The 18,307-nt window shown below is 43.7% G+C and overlaps 1 protein-coding gene across 2 annotated transcripts; it reads right to left on the minus strand.

Moving 5' to 3' along the window:
* Positions 1–238: 238 nt before the first annotated feature.
* Positions 239–700, minus strand: LOC105727408 (small ubiquitin-related modifier 5). 2 transcript variants are annotated; one of them, XM_064382190.1, is made up of 2 exons: positions 467–700; positions 239–397 (listed from the first exon to the last, which is right to left on the minus strand). In XM_064382190.1, exons 1-2 carry the CDS (start codon positions 632–634, stop codon positions 329–331), a joined length of 237 nt encoding a protein of 78 aa, XP_064238260.1. In that variant the 5' UTR covers positions 635–700; the 3' UTR covers positions 239–328. The 2 variants fall into 2 exon arrangements, with proteins under 2 accessions (XP_064238260.1, XP_064238259.1); XM_064382189.1 differs by having other exon boundaries at positions 239–700.
* Between the last annotated feature and the right edge of the window lie 17,607 nt (positions 701–18,307).

Genomic DNA, 18,307 nt, shown 5'->3' on the forward strand with positions numbered 1-18,307 from the left:
CCAACTGGACAGTCATTATGAACACTTGCATTGGTCGATCTTATCACCTGAAAATGCACAGTTCTGAAAAAGGTGGCCTCTCTGTGCACACGTAATTTTTTAAAAAAGAGACGGCAATATGAAGAGGACTGAGGCTTGATTACCAGAAATCGGCATAATGAAAACAAAGAATAATGAATAATGAGCACTAGAATTCAAATTACCAGATGTTTTAAAGAGATGGAGTGCCTGTTTTCAATTCCGTTTTGAATACCACGTCACAGAAGAACTATTTTTAAAAATAAAAAAGGATTGAGCGAACAGAAAAAATGGTAATAAAAAACAATGTCTAAACTGCCGAATGACCCCCCATTTGTTCCTGATAAACTTCAATCACGTCATCTTCCTTCATTCCCAGCTCTTCTGGAGTATGATTATCAGCAATTCTCTGACCTTCGAAGAGAAACCTGAGGGAATTCATTGGGACGCCCTGTCTGTCACAGTACCATTCCTTGAGTTTCTTGAGAGGTGTTGTCATTTTCACTTTGAAGTGAATCTCGCTGCTATCCTGTCCAAAGACCTTGAGTTTAATATCTTCATTTTTTATCTTATCCCCCAGGTCCTCAGTTGAAGGTTTTACCTCTTGGTCAGACATGGTGACGGTGCCTTCACCCGCGAGTCTCCGAACAGCAGCGAATTCGGGGTAGGCCGAACCTCGCTCCGGCGTTTACAATGCCGTCTTCCTTCGTTACAGCACGACGCCGCGGCTGCAATCACTTCCGCTAGGCCTTGCGTCACTTCCGCTACGCCTTGCATCATTCCGCTGCATCCACGTCACTTCCGGTAGGTGCAGGGAGGAGGGAGGGAGAAGAGCTAACATTTTTTTTTTTTTTTAAGTACCAATATGTATACCCTGTTCCTGCTTCCTCATCAACTTCACTCAACGTGACCCAAAAAGAACTTGGGTTCTCTGTTCTCAGGGCCGCCTGCTGCCGCCATCTTTTCTCAGCCCCACTCCAACAACTTCAGTGCCTCTTTTATTCTCCTTTAATCTCCTCACCCCGTCTGGATAGCCTGTTTTGTCTCCCACTATAACAGGTCTCAAATCTCCCGGCTTTACCCCATCTTCATCGACCTGGCCAAGTCCATGTGGTGTTTTGGCTGAACAACTGCCACGGACTCCCAATTGGTTTACCCTCTGCTTCACTTGTCTCCTTCTCCAGCGAATTTTGTTTTTTATTATTTTTTGACAGGAGTCTCACCACAGCGTCCTGCTTCCACCCTGTCTGGGGAGCTACAGGAGTCCCTGGAGCTTCCTGCAGTCGATGCACGTACTGTCTCTGAATCCCCCTGTGGCCTCCTTCCATCTCGTCTCCGGAGTGAGGTGATTTAAAAAACATTTCCAATGTCACATCTCTTTCCAGAGCTCTCCAGTGACTGCCAGCTCAGAGTAAAATCTAAAGCCATTTAATCACGTCTGTCCAAGTGGCCCTCTCTGACCAGCTCGCCCACCCACCGTTCTTTTTCTTGCTTCCTCCACTCTGGCCACTGTATCTAAGGGCACGCCCCCGAGGCCCTGTGAGCCTGCTACTCTCTTTCTGGAAGGACCTCTCCCAAATGCGACATTCAGTGCTCCCTTCCTTCTGGTGGTCTCTGCTCAGTGAGGTCCTCTCCAGCATCTCCCTTTAGAATTGCCCCCTTGCGACAGGAGCTGTGGCTCCAGCCTGAAATCCCAGGGCTTTGGGAGGCCTAGGTGGAAGGATCACTTTAGCCCAGGAGTTCAAGACCAGCCTGGGCAACATGGTGAAACCCTGTCTCCACAAAAAAATACAACACTTAGCCAGGCATGGTGGTGTGGACCTGTGGTCCCAGCTACTCTGGTGGCTGAGTTGGGAGGGTTGCTTGAACCCAGGAGTTGGAGACTGCAGCAAGCTTTTACAGTGTCACTGCATTCCAGCCTGGGTGACAGAGTAAGACTCTGTTTTTTTTTGTTTTGTTTTTAAATGCCCCCTTATATGCATGGTCTTCCCCGTCTCTCTCCTTTACTTTTTCTCCAGAGCACTTCTGACGCCTCAGATATGTGTCGTTTTTATTATTTGTTGATGCTCTTCTCCCACTACAATGTAAGTTCCATGTGGGTGTGGATTTGTCTCTTCTTGTCACTGTGGTATCCTCATTGTTCAAATCGGTGCCCAGCAGGTATTAAGCACTGATAGACATTTGCTAATTGAATGAACCAGTGATGGTGGTCACTGTTGAACAGCATACACTATGAATCTAGGTCCTCATCCAGTGAATGAATAAATGATAATTAAAGGAAATTTACCAAACTTCAAACTCACTCAATTAACAAAAATATAATGAAGCTTTATACGTGTACTGTGAAAAAAAAAAAAAAAATATATATATATATATAGAGAGAGAGAGAGAGAGAGAGTTTCTGTTGTAAGTCTGGAACTGATCTGCCCTGATCTACAGTGGTGAATGAAATCTCTGATCTACAGTGGTGACGAGACCTCTGACCACCTGAATCTAGCAGTCTGCTTGGGGAAAAGCCACTGATCAAACAATCATAGAAAAATTTAATCACAAACTTGGTACTGCTGGCAAGGAAAAGTCAAGAACTCTCAAGTGTAGTTCCATTTGAGAACTGGGAGGGCTTCTCTGAGGAGGAGACATTTGAACTGAGATGGAAGGTTGTGATGGTGCAGGGAAGAGGTACAGAGGTGGTGACTGGGGAGAAAATTTAAGTCAGAAGAAACTTCAGAGGCAAAGGCCTCAGCCTCTGGGTATGGATTAATCATTTACATCTTACTGATTCCAGTATTCTGGTTTCTGATGTTTACTCTGATTTAACTTCATTTTTTAGCTACCAGTAGAATATCGGTGATGGTTTTGATTCTTTCCCTCCATGTTGGAGGGATGGAAAATGCTCAGGATTCTGAGTAAATCTTGGAGACCGCGGAGTTTATGCAGTGTGCGGTTGGATTTTTACATCATCCTTGTTTGTTTTCTTCTCTTTTCCGTCCTTCGACACTGGCTAGTCATTAAACTCTGGGTTAAATGGACAATTTCCTGGAAAACAGCTGGTTGAGCTCCCCTCTGTGCGTCTCGGAAATAAACATCCCCTTTGGAGAAAGGCTTCCTTTAGTGCCTTCCTGCTTAGCATCTTTTTTGCAATCTATATTCCTGTTTTGCATGACTTCTCAGAAAAAATCTGGAAGAATGATAAGTAAAATAACAGCCAAGGTTTATTAAGCACTTTATGGCTTCACACGACCGTCGTGGGAGCTAGGCACTATTGTTATCCTGTATTCACAGATGAGGACCTGAGGCTTGAGAAAAGGTGCAGTCCTCAGAAAAGCGAGATCTAATAATTCAAAAAGCAAGATCTAATAAATTATTATTATTATCATTACCTGGGTGACAGCCAAAAGTCAGTTTATCTGATGCTGGGGACTGAATTTTCTGGCAGGTCAGGAGAACAGTGACTGAGCTCCAAAGTCTGATACCCCTGTGTTTGAACTGCTGCTCTGTACCTTGTCAGCTGTGTAAACTGAGGCTTGTTATATATATAAATATATTTAAAATTTTTAATGTTTGTAGGTCCATAGTAGGTGTATATGCTTATGGGGTACATTAGATGTTTTGATATAGGCATGCAATGTGTAATAATCACATTATGACAAATGGATTATCTGTCCCCTCAGGCATTTGTCCTTTGTGTTACAAACAATCCAGTTATACTTTTCTAGTTATTTTGAAATGCACAGTTAAATTATTATTGACTACAGTCACCCTGTTGTGCTAACATATACTCGGTCTTACCCATTCTTTCTAACTTTTTTGTACACATTAATAATGAGAGTGAATGACATGTTCATAGTGACACAAGGATCCCAACCATCATCCCCAAGGATACAAATCATATAACAGTATCAACCACATTTCTTAGGAACTTACTACGTGCCAGGAACTAGTGTGTGTGTTTGAAATGCATATATATATGCACATCCCCACCTTCCCCCACCCTACCACATCCCCCCCGGACCCACAACAGACTTCCCAACCTCTGGAAACTATCCTTCTACTATCTCCATGAGTTCAACTGTTTCGATTTTTAGATCTCACAAATAACATGAGAATGTATGATGTTTGTCTTCCTATGTCTGGCTTATTTCAGTTAACATGATGACCTCCAATTCTATCACATTGTTGCAAGCAGCAGGATCTCATACTTGTTTATGGCTGAATAGTACTCCATTGTGATAGGTACCACATCTTTTCTTGATCCATTCATCTGCTGATGGATACTTAGGTTGCTTCTAAATCTTGGCTGTTGTGAACAGTGCTGCAACAAACAGGAGTGCAGATCGTTGTTTGATGTTCTGATTTGCTTCTTTTGGCTATATACCCAGCAGTGGGATTGCTGGATCATATGGTAGCTCTATTTTTTGTTTTTTGAGGAATCTCCAAACTGTTCTCCATAGTGGTTGTACTAATGTACATTCCCATCCACAATGTATGAGGGGTCCTTTTTCTCTACATCCTCACCAGCATTTCTTATTGCCTGTCTTTTGAATATAAGCCATCTTAACTGGGTTGAGATGATATCTCATTGCAGTTTTGATTTTCACTTCTCTGATGATCAGAGATGTTCAGTACCTTTTCATATGCCTGTTTGCTCTTTGTATGTCTTTTTTTAAAAAAAAAAATTTAAGATTTTTTTATAGAGACGGGATTTTACTATATTGGTCAGGCTGGTCTTGAACTCCTGACCTCGTGATCCACCCACCTAGGCCTCCCAAAGTGCTGGGATTACAGGTGTGATCCACAGTGCCCAGTGTATGTCTTCTTTTAAGGAATGTCTAGTCAAACCTTTTGTCCATTTTGAGTGGATTATTATACATTTATATTTTTTATTTTATTTTTCGACAGGGTCTCACTCTGTCACCCAGGCTGGAGTGTGGTGGCTCAATCATGGCTCACTGCAGCCTTAACCTTCTGGGCTCAGGTGATCTTCCCACCTCAGCCTCCCAAGTAGCTGGGATCACAGGCACATGGCACCATGCCCAGCTAAGTTTTTGTTGAGATGAGGTTTCACCATGTTTCCCAGACTGGTCTTGAACTCCTGGCCTCAAGTGATTCACCTGCCTCAGCCTCCCAAAGTGCTGGAATCAAAGGCGTGAGTCACCTTGCCAGGCCAGATTTTTTTCCTATAGAGTTGTTTGAGTTTCTTTTATTTTCTGATTATTAATCCCTTGTCAGATGGGTAGTTTGCGAATATTTTCTCCCATGCTGTGGGCTGGGCTGTCTCTTCACTATGTTGCTTGTTTCCTTTGCTGTGCAGAAGCTTTTCAACTTGATATGATACCATTTGTCGAAGCTTGTTACTTGATCCATCTGGACCTCATTTACACAACTATAAAATAAGGATCGTAATAGCATCCGTTCCTTAGTTTTTTTGGTGAAGATTAATTGAAGATATATATGCATTTCAAACACACACAGTAGTTCCTGGCACATAGTAAGTTCCTAAGAAATGTGGTTGATACTGTTACATGATTTGTATCATTGATGATGGTGGTTGGGATCTTTGTGTCACTATGAATATGTCATTCACTCTCACTATCCTTCTGTTGTCTGTTTGCCAATGTGCAACAGAAGTACACTGGGATGCCAGGAGCAGTGGCTCATGCCTGTAATCCCAGCACTTTGGGAGGCTGAGGCGGGTAGATCACTTGAGGTCAAGAGTTTGAGACCAGCCTGGCCATCATGGTGAAACCCCTTCTCTACCAAAAAAAAAAAAAAAAAAAAAAATTAGCTGGGCATGTGGCACATGCCTGTAATTCCAGCTACTTGGGAGGCTGAGGCATGAGAATTGCTTGAATTTGGGAGGCAATTGAGCCCAGATTGTGCCACTGCACTCCAGCCTGGGTGACTCTGCTCAAAAAAAAAAAAAAGTGCCCTGGGAGAGGCACTTTTGCCTCTGGGAGTCCAAGTTCAAATCCAAGTTCTGGTGTTTTCTACTATGTGATAATTGACAAGGTCACAAAGCTTCTTTGAGCCTCGGTTTCCTTATCAGTTATGAGTGACAAAGAATCAGAGGAAAGTCAGTCTGACCTTGGAACAGGAACTTTGTTCTCCCTGGAGGATTCTTTCCTCCGGCTGTTCTTTAGTTGATACCTGTTTGGCTGGCCGCTACCTCTGTAGGGAGCCTTCCCCAGCCTCCTAGACTCAGTCAGCTCCCCGCCCCTTACCCCATTGTGTCTGTTCACTTGCTCCACAAATTTTAATGAGCAACTACCTGACTTCCAGATGCTGCTCTAAGGTCAGAGTGATGAACAAGCAAGACGTGGCTTTGGGCTTTCTAAATTGGGAAGAAAAAGTCAAGGGACTCTCCCAAAATATCGTGTTCCCCAACGTGACCTTCTCTCGTCAGGCGGGCTTGTTCTAGGTTGTGGACATGATCCACATGCTCCAGACTTAGGAACACACACACACACACACACACACAAAAGCACAGACACACACAGACACACACATTCACACACACAAACACATGCACAGACACACACAGAGACACACACAAAAAGACACATACAGATAGACACACACACAGATGCTCATACACACACAGATACACACACACACAGACACATACACAGGCACACACACAAATACACACACACACATTCACTTACCTTCTTTCTGGAATAGGAATCTTGCAAACCTACATATTGGTTTCTAGCTGGGAATACATTGAATTTCCCCAGAAATGTTCTCCCAGCCTCAGGCCTCCTCTGCACCCCAGACTGAAATTATTCAGAGGCATTACTGAGCCTCTTCTGTGAGCTCCTTTCTGATCAATTCTTTTTTTTTTTGAGACAGAGTTTTGCTTTTGGCACCTAGTCTGGAATGTAATGGCATGATCTCAGCTCACTGCAGCCTCTGCTTCCTGGGTTCAAGTGATTCTCCTGCCTCAGCCTCCCAAGTAGCTGGAATTACAGGCACCTGCCACCATGCCCAGCTAATTTTTTGTATTTTTAGTGGAGATGGGGTTTCACCATGTTGGCTAGGCTGGTCTTGAACTCCTGACCTCAGGTGGTCCACTTGCCTCAGCCTCCCAAAGTGCTGGGATTATAGGCGTGAGCCACGGTGCTTGGCCTCCTTTCTGACCATTGTATTAGAGGAGCATCAAGGTTCTGACTCAATCTACTAAGGGGTGGGGCTCACTGAGGGGTCCACCACAGGCAAACAAGTGCAGGAAACAGCATAAAACCAAACCAACCGGAAGTGGATGTCACTTTCTTTCTCAGTGTGCCTGTCTGGGATGCCTTTGGCAAGCTTCACCGGGAAAGGAGGAGCCGGAGAGCTGAGCTATTAGCACACCTGAGTGTCCTTACACTTCCACTAAGTACCACTGTGGCCTCGGGCAAGGAGCTAATTCTCTTTAGGCCTTGGTTGCTTCATCAGTAAAATGGGATGATGGTGTTGACTTCTTAAGATCATTGTGAGTGTAATGGAGATAACACACAACCAGTGTTTACTATTATGCTTGCAGCATAACTGCTGAATAAATTTCAGCTATTAGGATACATGCCATTCTTCTGACATAAGAGAAAGGCTGGACGAGGTGGTTCATGCTTATAATCCCAGCACTTTCGGAGGCCGAGGCAGGTGGATCACCTGAGGTTGGGAGTTCGAGATCAGCCTGACCAACATAGAGAAACACCATCTCTACTAAAAATACAAAATTAGCTGGGCGTGGTGGTGCATGCCTGTAATCCCAGCTACTCTGGAGGCTGAGGCAGGAGACTCACTTGAACCCTGGAGGTGGAGGTTGTAGTGAGCTGAGATCATGCCACTGCACTCCAGCCTGGGCAACAAGAGTGAAACTCCATCTCAAAAAAAAAAAAAAAAAAAGACAAAAGTGGCTTGATGAAAATGCATAACTAATGAAATACACGGAATCTGTGATTCTTCTCTCTCCCCACACTCCCCCACCCACATGACTGACTCATATCATTTTTGAGGTTGTGGTTGAAATGTCATCTCCTGAGAGAAGACTGTCCTTTGAGGCAGTTATTCCCAACCTTGGCTGCACACCGGAGACACCTGGGGAGCTTTTCCAGATACTGGTGCTGGTTGAAGCCCCAGAGGTGCTGCCTGGATGTGGAGATTTTTAAGTGCTCCCCAGAGAACTCTAGTGTTCAGTCCAGGCGGAGAGTCACTACTGCTTTTAGAGGTAGTGTGGCGTGGTAACTGTAAGCACGGCCCTGGAACCAGACTTCTCTGGTTTGAATCCTGGTTCTGTGGCTCACTAGCTGTATGACTTCAGGCAAGTTATCAGAACTCTTAGGGCCTCAGTTTCTTCATAAGCAAAATGGGTATAATGATAATAAGAAACCTATCTCATAGTGTTGTGAAGACTAAATGAATTAATACATGACATAGACTTAGTGCTGGAAAGACACAGAGTGTTAACCAAAAATAAAATTTGCAGGCCCTACCGGCCTCCCAGCCATCAGAATGGACCCCTTTTTCACCCAGGGCACTCCAAGTGTAACCTGAAAGACCGGTTTAGGCCATGACAGGAAGGAGGGGAGGTGGGACATGCCTCATTATGCCCTCCTCCCTTCTGCAATTCAAGAAAGCCGATGAGCATTTAACATCAACACAGACCTTAAGTCTGATAAGAAACATTTACAATCTGTTCTCTCTGAAGCCTGCTACCTGGAGGCTTCATTTGCATGATAAAACTTTGGCCTCCATAACCTCTGTTTGTAACCCAGCCGTTTCTATTGATAGTAACTCTTTCAACCAATTGCCAATCAGAATTTCTTTTTTTTTGTTGAGATGGAGTCTTGCTCTGTCACCAGGCTGGAGTGCAGTGGCGTGATCTCAGCTCACTGCAACCTCCAACTCCTTGGTTCAAGTGATTTTCCTGTTTCAGCCTCCTGAGTAGCTGGGATTACAGGCATGTGCCACCACGCCCAGCTAATTTTTGTATTTTTAGTAGAGGCAGGATTTCACCATCTTGGCCAGGATGGTCTCGATCTTCTGACCTTGTGATCCGCCTGCCTCAGTCTCCCAAAGTGCTGGGATTACAGGCGTGAGCCACTGTACCCGGTGCCAATCAGAACATTTTAAATTCTACCTGGAACCTGGAACCACCTTCCCCTCACCCCACTTGAAGTTGTCCCATGTTTCTGGACTGAAACAATGTATGTCTTACATGTATTTGATGTGTTATGTCTCCCTAGAACATATAAAGCCAAGCTGGGTCCTGTCCACTTGGGCATATGTTCCTAGGGTCTCCTGAGTGGTGTGTCATGGGTTATGGTCACTCACATTTGCGTCAGAATAAATCTCTTAAAAAATTTTACAGAATTTGACTCTTGTTGACAATAGTGAGATCTTTAGTTTTAATTCTTTTTTAATTTTAATTTTTAATACATTTTTATTGTGGTAAAATAAACATAGCATAAAATTTACCATTGCAGCCATTAATAAGTGCACAACTTAGTGGCATTCAACGCATTTCCAATGTTGGATGACCAACACCACCATCCATTTCCAACACTTTTTCATCAGCCCAAACAGAAACTCTGTATTGCTTAAATAACCCCCCAGTGTCCCCAGCAGTCCCTGAACCTGTTATACTTTCTGTCTCTATAAATTTGTCTATTCTAAGTACCTCATAAAAGTGGAATCATAGAATATTTTTCCCTTGGGTTTGGTTTATTTTGCTTGGCATAATGTTTTCAGGTTTCATATATGTGGTAGCATGAATCAGAATTCCACTCTTTTCATGGCTGAATAATATTCCATTGTAGGCACTCGCCTGTTTATGCATTTACCTGTTGATGGACATGTGGGTTTCCACCCTTTGGCTATTGCCAAATATGCTGCTATGAGCATTGGTGTAAAAAAATATCTGTTTGATACCTTTGATAGGCTGGGTTTGTACCTACAAGTGGAGTTGCTGGATCATATTGTATTCTAGGTTTAGTCTTTTTGTTTCCCACAATAGCTGTATCCTTTGACATTTGCACCAGCAATAGACAAAGGGTCCAGTTTCTCTACATCCTCCCCAACACTTATTTGTGGTATCTCCTTGTGGTTTAGTTATAATTCCTTTTGGTCTCATCCAAAGCAGATTACCCACTGCCTGTCATCCTCTCACCCACAGAACGAAGCTCTTTGCTTCCATGCTGGTATCACAGCGTGGCCTCATGTTTGTTGAACGTTTGCCTTGTTGAGCAGACCAGGAGTTGGCAAACTGTGGTCTGGGGCTGCAAGTCAAACCTGACTGCTTGTTTCTGTACAGTCCACAAGCTAAAAACAGTTTTTATAGTTTTAACTGGTTAAAAAAAAGAAGAAAAATATTTAATGAAATATAAAAATTATATGAAATTCAAAGAAAGTTAAAACAAAACAAAATTATATAAAATTCAAATTTCATTGTTTATGAATGCTCGTATTGGAACACAGGCATGCTCACGTGTTTAGGTACTGCCCTGGCTGCTTTTGCCTTAGAAGGCAGAGTAGAGTAGTTGCAACAGGGACTGTATGGCCTGTACAGCCTAAATATTCACCATGTGGCCCTTTAAAGAAAAGGTTTACTGAACCCTGCACTGGACCCTGAACTCAGGGACCGTGATCCTGCGGTCTCCACGGTGCCTGGCCATTTGGTAGGAAATTAACAAATAGTCATTGTATTTATTGGTTCATTCTCCTATACTAACTCCAGACACAAAATAAATTTGAGTTAGATCAGAGAACTAATATAAAATTAGAGTCTTCTAGAAGAAAATACAGAATAATATTGTCGTAGGCTTGGGTTGGGCAATGATTTCTTAGGACTCAAAAAGCACTAATCATGAAATAAAATATTTAAGTTGGTCAACATTACGTTTTTAAGCTTCTGTTCATTCAAAGATACTACAGACCAATCTGGAACCTGCCACATGTACCAAAATCCACGCATACTCAAGTTCCCCAGTCAGTTCTGCAGAATCTGAGTATATGAAATGTCAGCCCACTGTTTTGAAACCTGCAAATACTGTATTTTTGATTCAAAATTGGTTGAAAAAAACCTGCCTGTAAGTGGACCACATGGTTCAAACGCGTGTCGTTCAAGGGTCAACTGTATTAGGAAAATAAGTAGACAAGCCACAGATTGGGGGAAAATTTTGCATACGTGATAACTTGTATCCAAAGTATATAAAAAAACTACATATAATAATAAAAGGATAAACACAGCTTTTAAAAATCAGCAAAAGACATCGAAGTGCAACTTAAATTGAGGTACAATTTCACACATATTAGAGTAGCAAAAAACAGAAAAAAAGGAAACAGATGTTGGTGAAGATGAAGAGGAGGCAGAAGGCTGGTTCACTGCTAAAGGGAGTACAACTGTTTGGTACTTTGTTATAGACTCTATTCCTAAGTATTACCCAAGAGAAATGAAAACCTGTGTCTACACAAAGTCTTATTCTTGAATATGCATAGCAGCTTTATTCATAATAGCCACAAACTGGAAATGGATCAAATGGCATTAATAGGAAAACCGATTCTTAATTTTTAAATTTTTATTTAATTTTATTAATTTTATTTATTTAATTTTTTATTTTTTAAATTATTATTATTTGAGATGGAGTTTTGCTTTTGTTGCCCAGGCTGGAATGCAATGGCGTGATCTCGCCTCACCGCAACCTCTGCCTCCTGGGTTCAAGCGAGTCTCCTTCTTCAGCCTCCCAAGCACCTGGGATTACAGGCATGTGCCACCACGCCCGGCTAATTTTGTATTTTTAGTAGAGACGGGGTTTCTCCATGTTGGTCAGGCCGGTCTCGAACTCCTGACTTCAGGTGATCCACCTGCCTTGGCCTCTCAAAGTGCTGGGATTACAGGCATGAGCCACCACGCCCGGCCTGTTTTATTTTATCTTTTTGAGACAGTCTCGCTCTATTGCCTGGGCTTGAGTGCACTGGCATACCCTTGACTCACTGCAACGTCTGCCTCCTAGGTTCAAGTGATTCTCCTGCCTTAGCCTCTCGAGTAGCTGGGATTACAGGTGTGCACCACCACGCTGGCTGATGTTTATATTTTTAGAAGAGACGGGGTTTCACCATGTTGGCCAGGCTGGTCTTGAACTGACCTCAGGTGATCCGCCCGCCTCGGCCTCCCAAAGTGCAGATGTGAATTACAGGCATGAGCCACTGTGTCCAGCCGCCAAATAGATTTTCAAAACATGAGGTCCATCCATACAATGGAATATGATTATTCAGTAAGAAAATGGAATGGACAGTCCATGCAACCACATAAACAAATCTCAAAATCACATAGAGTGTAAGAAGGCAGACATGAAGGAGCACAGTGTGAATTATTCCATTTCTGTGGAATTACAGGAAAGACTAATCTATAGCAATCAAAAGCATGTTAGTCATTGCCTCTGGGGGATGGGGCGTGGTGCTTGGCATTGCTTAGAAAATGGCCCATGGTGCTCTCTGGGCTAAAGAACACATTCCCTTACTTGTTTTGGGTGGATGTTAATTACAGGGGTGTATGTAATTCTCAAAACTCAGAACTAAACACTTAAGATCTGTGCTTTTATTGTATGTACAGTATGCTTCCTTTTAGATAATGGGAGAGGAACAGCTGCCCTTGAAAGGTGGGAAAATATTCCTTCATAGATGGACAGTCTCCAAGTGTCAGCCCCTCACTCTGAACCTCGGTGAGCCCAGTTAGATTGTGAAGGAAACGCAGAAAGCATGGTGCCCTGATGTCTGTCAGCTGCGAATGGCGTTTCCTGTTTTAACCAGACCTCTCTTGTGAAGGAAAAAATAGCAATCACTCCGTGAGCCCTTCAATTTCAAGTCTAGAAGGCCATTTCCTGGCCTTGCAAAAAAAAAAAAAAAAACAACAACCAAAAAAAAAAAACCGGACAGCACCCTCTGCTCAGCTGAGAACATCTTCTACCTGCTGAGCCCTGCGAGTGGCTGCGGCCCATCTGAATGCAATCCCTTGTTTGTGCCTGACCAGCCGCAAGATCAGAAGGTCCTTCCAGCAGCCTTGCCTGGATCCGCTGAGCGAGCACCCAGGCTCCCAACGCTGCAGGGGACGGGGAGAAGCAGAAGCAGTGATTGCCTCTACTTTTATTTTTAGAGGATCAGTAGGACAAAGCTGCCTGCAGGAGGCAAGTTGTCAAGACCTCTGACTTCCTTATGGATCTGAAGCCAGCTTCTCAGTCTTCTCTCATCATTGTATCAGTTTCCTATGGCTGCTGCAGTAACAAATGCCCTCAAGCACTAAGTGACTTAAAACAACAGAACACGTTATCTTACAGTTCCAGAGGTCAGAAGTCCAACGCAAGTCTCATGCAGCTGAAATCAAAGTTTTGCCAGTTCCTTCTGAATGTGCAAGTGGAGAATCTGTTTCCTTGCCTTTTCCAGCCTTAGAGGCTGCCCACATTCCTTGGCTAACGGCCCCTTCTCTACTCAAAGCCAGCAGCATTGGCTCCCTGTGCCTTTCTTCTGGAGTCACATTTCTTTCTGACTACTCGACTGTCTTCCTCTTCCACTTTTTTTTTTTTTCTGATAGGCACAGAGCTAATGGAGTTGGAGCCTCTTCCACTTTTAAGGACCAGTGAGATTACACCAGGCCACTTGGGTAATCTAAACTGAACTCCTTATTTTAAGGTTAGCTGATGAGTCAAACTAATTCTGTTTACAATCTTAATTCCCTCTTGCCATGCGAGGTGACAGTCATAGGTTCTGGGAATTAGGATGTGGATAGTTTTGGAGAGCCATTGTTCTGCCGATGGCACTCCCTGATGTTCAAGTCCAACTTTAATTCATAAACTCCTTACTCTGTTAAAACGGCCCTAGGTTGACAGTTTCGTTCTAAGACTTATGAGGTGTGTGGACAATGGTAACAGCAACAGCAATAATTACAGCAAGCATACATCGAGAACATGCTGCGAAGCAGGCACAGGGGCACGTGATCTCGTTTGATCCCTGTAGGACTCGATGGAGTAGGTATCATCATCCCTATTACAGACGGGGAATATGAGGCCTGGGCAGTATAAATAATGAGCTGAAGGTTGCTCAGCTTTTAGATGGCAGATTCAAGGTTAGAACTATAGCTTGCCTGACTCTGGTGACTTCTGTCCCGACAGCAGATGACTAAATAGCAAAAACCTCTACCCTGTCTCCAAGTCAACCTTCCTCTGAGCAGAGATTTTAGATGAGGCATAAAAATGGTGTCTGCCCAATGCTTAGTGTGAAAGAGAACCCAAGACATGGCACTTTTGTTAGGTAGCTTAAAGATAATATTGTTGGCCGGGCGTGGTGGCTCATGCCTGTAATCCTAGCACGCTGGGAGGCTGAGGTGGGTGGATCACCTGAGGTCAGGAGTTCGAGATCAGCCTGGCTAAGATGGTGAAACCCCATCTCTACTAAAAACAGAAAAATTAGCAGGTATGGTGGTGGGCGCCTGTAATCTGAGCTACTCGGGAAGCAGAGGCAGGAGAATCCTTGGAACCCAGGAGGCGGAGTTTGCAGTGAGCTGTGATTGTGCCACTGCATTCCAGCCTGGGCGACAGAGCAAGACTCCATCTCAAAATAATAATAATAATAATAATAATAATATTGTTGCCTCTATGTCTTCCTTCCTTCCCTCCTTCCTTCCTTCCTTCCCTTCCTCCCTTCTCCTTCCCCTTCCCCTTCCCTTCCCCTCCCCCTTCTCTTCCCTTTCCCTTTCCCTTCCTTCCCTGGCATCTTTTAAAGTAGGTGCCAGTGGGGCAAGAGTTTAGATCTAGGCTCTAAGTTCAGGCTACCCAGGTTTAACTTCTAATATCGCCACATTAGCAGCTTCAACTTGGGTCCACCTCACCCCTGTAAGCCTCAAGTTCCTCCTCATTTGTAAAAATTGGAGTGTGATGCTCTCTACCTTGCCAAGCTGCTGGGTGGATTAGAAACAATCATGCATGCATAGCACATGGTAAACGATTACTATTAGGCCACTCCCACATGTCCATTATTGAAGGAGGTGGTGCTGTATGGTCTTGGTTCTCAAGCATCTCTCCCTCACTCACCCTTTCTTTGTCTTTTACACACACACACACGTACACACACACACACACACACACACACACACCCCAGTTAATGACATAAAGGGGGAAATTAGGAAAGACTAAAAGTTGGAGACCCAGACAGTTCATAACATGGTTCTAATTTGTGGTTAAGAAATTCATGAAGGAATAGGTCAATGTGTACTCAGAGAAAGGAAAGATTCACTTGCAAAGAACGTGGGAGTGAATCACAAGACTGTCATTGCCTACAGCCTTTGAAGGGGCCCCTTGACCATAGTGCTGGGCTGTTTGAATCAGCAGATGTGGTCTACCGTGGTGTCTCACATGCTGCTGCTCACAGACGAACTTCATGATTTTTGCCATGTCTCTTGCTGCCTTGTTTATTATTGACTTTAGATTTTTCTTTACATGAATCCATTATCTGGATATTGACTATGTTTACATAAAAAGGAAAGGGAGGGGGCTGAGACAGGGAGCCAGGTGATCTGGCTCGGCGGGCACCACCCCCACAAAACAAGCAATCTGAAACGCTCTGGATTGAGAGTTTCACAGGAAGTGCAGCTGGAACCAGGATGGTCCAGCTCAGTAGGGGGAAGGGCGTCCCTCACTACCGAGGCCGTTAACACAGCAGCTGGGCAGACCCTGTGGCAGCTCAGCAATGCCTCTGTGGCAGACTGTGACTAGACTACTCTGTGCGGGACAGGGCATCTATGAAAAAAGGCAGCAGGACGACAGGAACTTACAAATAAAGCTGACCTTCCTGGGACAGAGCATTTGGGAAAAGAGGCGGTTATGAGCTCAGCTGCAGCAGACTTAAAGACACCTGCCCAGCAGCTCTACACGGAACAAACTTGAGCTCCTATGAGGGACAGACTGTCTCCTCAAGCAACTCCCCGACCCCCTTATACCCAAAGAGACACCTCACAAAGGAGAGCTCAGGCCAACATCTGGCGGGTTCCCTTCTGGGACGAGGATAGCAGAGGAAGAAAGCAGCAGCAACCTTGCTTTTCTGCAGCCCCTGCGGGTGATCCCCAGGCGAGCAGGGTCCGGAGTGGACCTCCAGGGGTCCTGCAGCAGAGGGGCCTGGCTGTTAGAAGGAAAACTACGAACAGAATAAAATACCTAGGAATATAACTAACAAAGGATGTAAAGGACCTCTTCAAGGAGAACTACAAACCACTGCTCGAGGAAATAAGAGAGGACACAAACAGATGGAGAAGCATTCCATGCTCATGGTTAGGAAGAATCAATATTGTGAAAATGGCCATACTGCCCAAAGTAATTTATAGATTCAACACTATCCCCATCAAGCTACCAATGACCTTCACAGAACTGGAAAAAACCACCTTAAACTTCATATGGAACCACAAGAGAGCCTGCATAGCCAAGACAATCCTAAGCAAAAAGAACAAAGCCAGAGGCATCATGCTACCTGATTTCAAACTATACTACAAAGCTACAGTAATCAAAACAGCATGGTACTGGTACCAAAACAGAGATATAGACCAATGGAACAGAACAGAGGCCTTGGAGGCAACGCCAGACATCTACAACCATCTGATCTTTGACAAACCTGACAAAAACAAGCAATGGGGAAAGGATTCCCTGTTTAATAAATGGTGTTGGGAAAACTGGTTAGCAGTGTGCAGAAAGCAGAAACTGGACCCCTTCCTGACACCTTACACTAAAATTAACTCCATATGGATTAAAGACTTAAACATAAGACCTAACACCGTAAAAACCCTAGAAGAAAACCTAGGCAAAACCATTCAGGACATAGGCACAGGCAAGGACTTCATGACTAAAATACCAAAAGCATTGGCAACAAAAGCTGAAATAGAAAAATGGGATCTAATTAAACTCCAGAGCTTCTCTACAGCAAAAGAAAAAATCATTAGAGTGAACTGGCAACCAACAGAATGGGAAAAAAATTTTGCCATCTACCCATCTGACAAAGGGCTAATATCAATAATCTACAGAGAACTAAAACAGATTTACAAGAAAACAAACAAACAAACCGATCCAAAAGTGGGAGAAGGATATGAACAGACACTTTACAAAAGAAGACATATATGAGGCCAAGAAACATATGAAAAAATGCTCGTCATCACTGATTATTAGAGAAATGCAAATCAAAACCACATTGAGATGTCATCTCATGCCAGTTAGAATGGTGATCATTAAAAAATCTGGAGACAACAGATGCTGGAGAGGATGTGGAGAAATAGGAATGTTTTTACACCGTTGGTGGGAGTGAAAATTAGTTCAGCTATTGTGGAAGACAATGTGGCGATTCCTTAAGGACCTAGAAATAGAAATTCCATTTGACCCAGCAATCCCATTACTGGGTATATACCCAAAGGACTATAAATCGTTCTATTATAAAGACACATGCACATGTGTGCTCACTGCAGCACTGTTTACAATAGCAAAGACATGGAACCAACCCAAATGCCCATTGACGATAGACTGGACAAGGAAAATGTGGCACATATACACCATAGAATAGTATGCAGCCATACAAAACAATGAGTCTGTGTCCTTTGTAGGGACGTGGATGAATCTGGAAACCATCATTCTCAGCAAACTGACACAAGAACAGAAAATCAAACGCTGCATGTTCTCACTCATAGGCGGATGTTGAACAATGAGAACACATGAACACAGGGAGGGGAGCATCACACACTGGGGTCTGTTGCAGGGTGCCAAGGGAGGGACATGGGGGGGTGGGGTGCGGAGGTCGGGGAGGGATAACATGGGGAGAAATGCCAGATGTAGGTGATGGGGGGATGGAGGCAGCAAACCACATTGCCCTGTGTGTACCTATGCAACAATCCTGCCTGATCTGCACATGTACCCCAGAACCTAAAGTACAAAAAAAAAAATGTTAAAAAAAAAAGGAATCTTTATGCCACTATAGTAAATGGGAGGCTGATTTTCTTGCCACAGATAGAAACTGAAAAAATACATACCAATTTTTAAATTTGTTTTTAACTTTTATTTTAGGTTCAGGGGTACATGTGCAAGTTTGTTATATAGGTAAATTGTGTGTCATGGGGTTTTGGTGTACAGATTATTTTGTCACCCAGGTAATAAGTATAGCACCCAATAGGGAGTTTTTCCATCCTCTCCCCACCTCACCTTTCACCCTTAAGTATACATGTGTCCATGAAAATACACTATTAAGAGTAATAGGGCAGGACGCAGTGGCTCACGCCTGTAATCCTAGC

This window comes from Aotus nancymaae, unplaced genomic scaffold (assembly GCF_030222135.1).
Source record: "Aotus nancymaae isolate 86718 unplaced genomic scaffold, 86718_ANA_hifiasm-v0.15.2.pri h1tg000029l, whole genome shotgun sequence".
Taxonomy (NCBI): Eukaryota; Metazoa; Chordata; class Mammalia; order Primates; family Aotidae; genus Aotus; species Aotus nancymaae.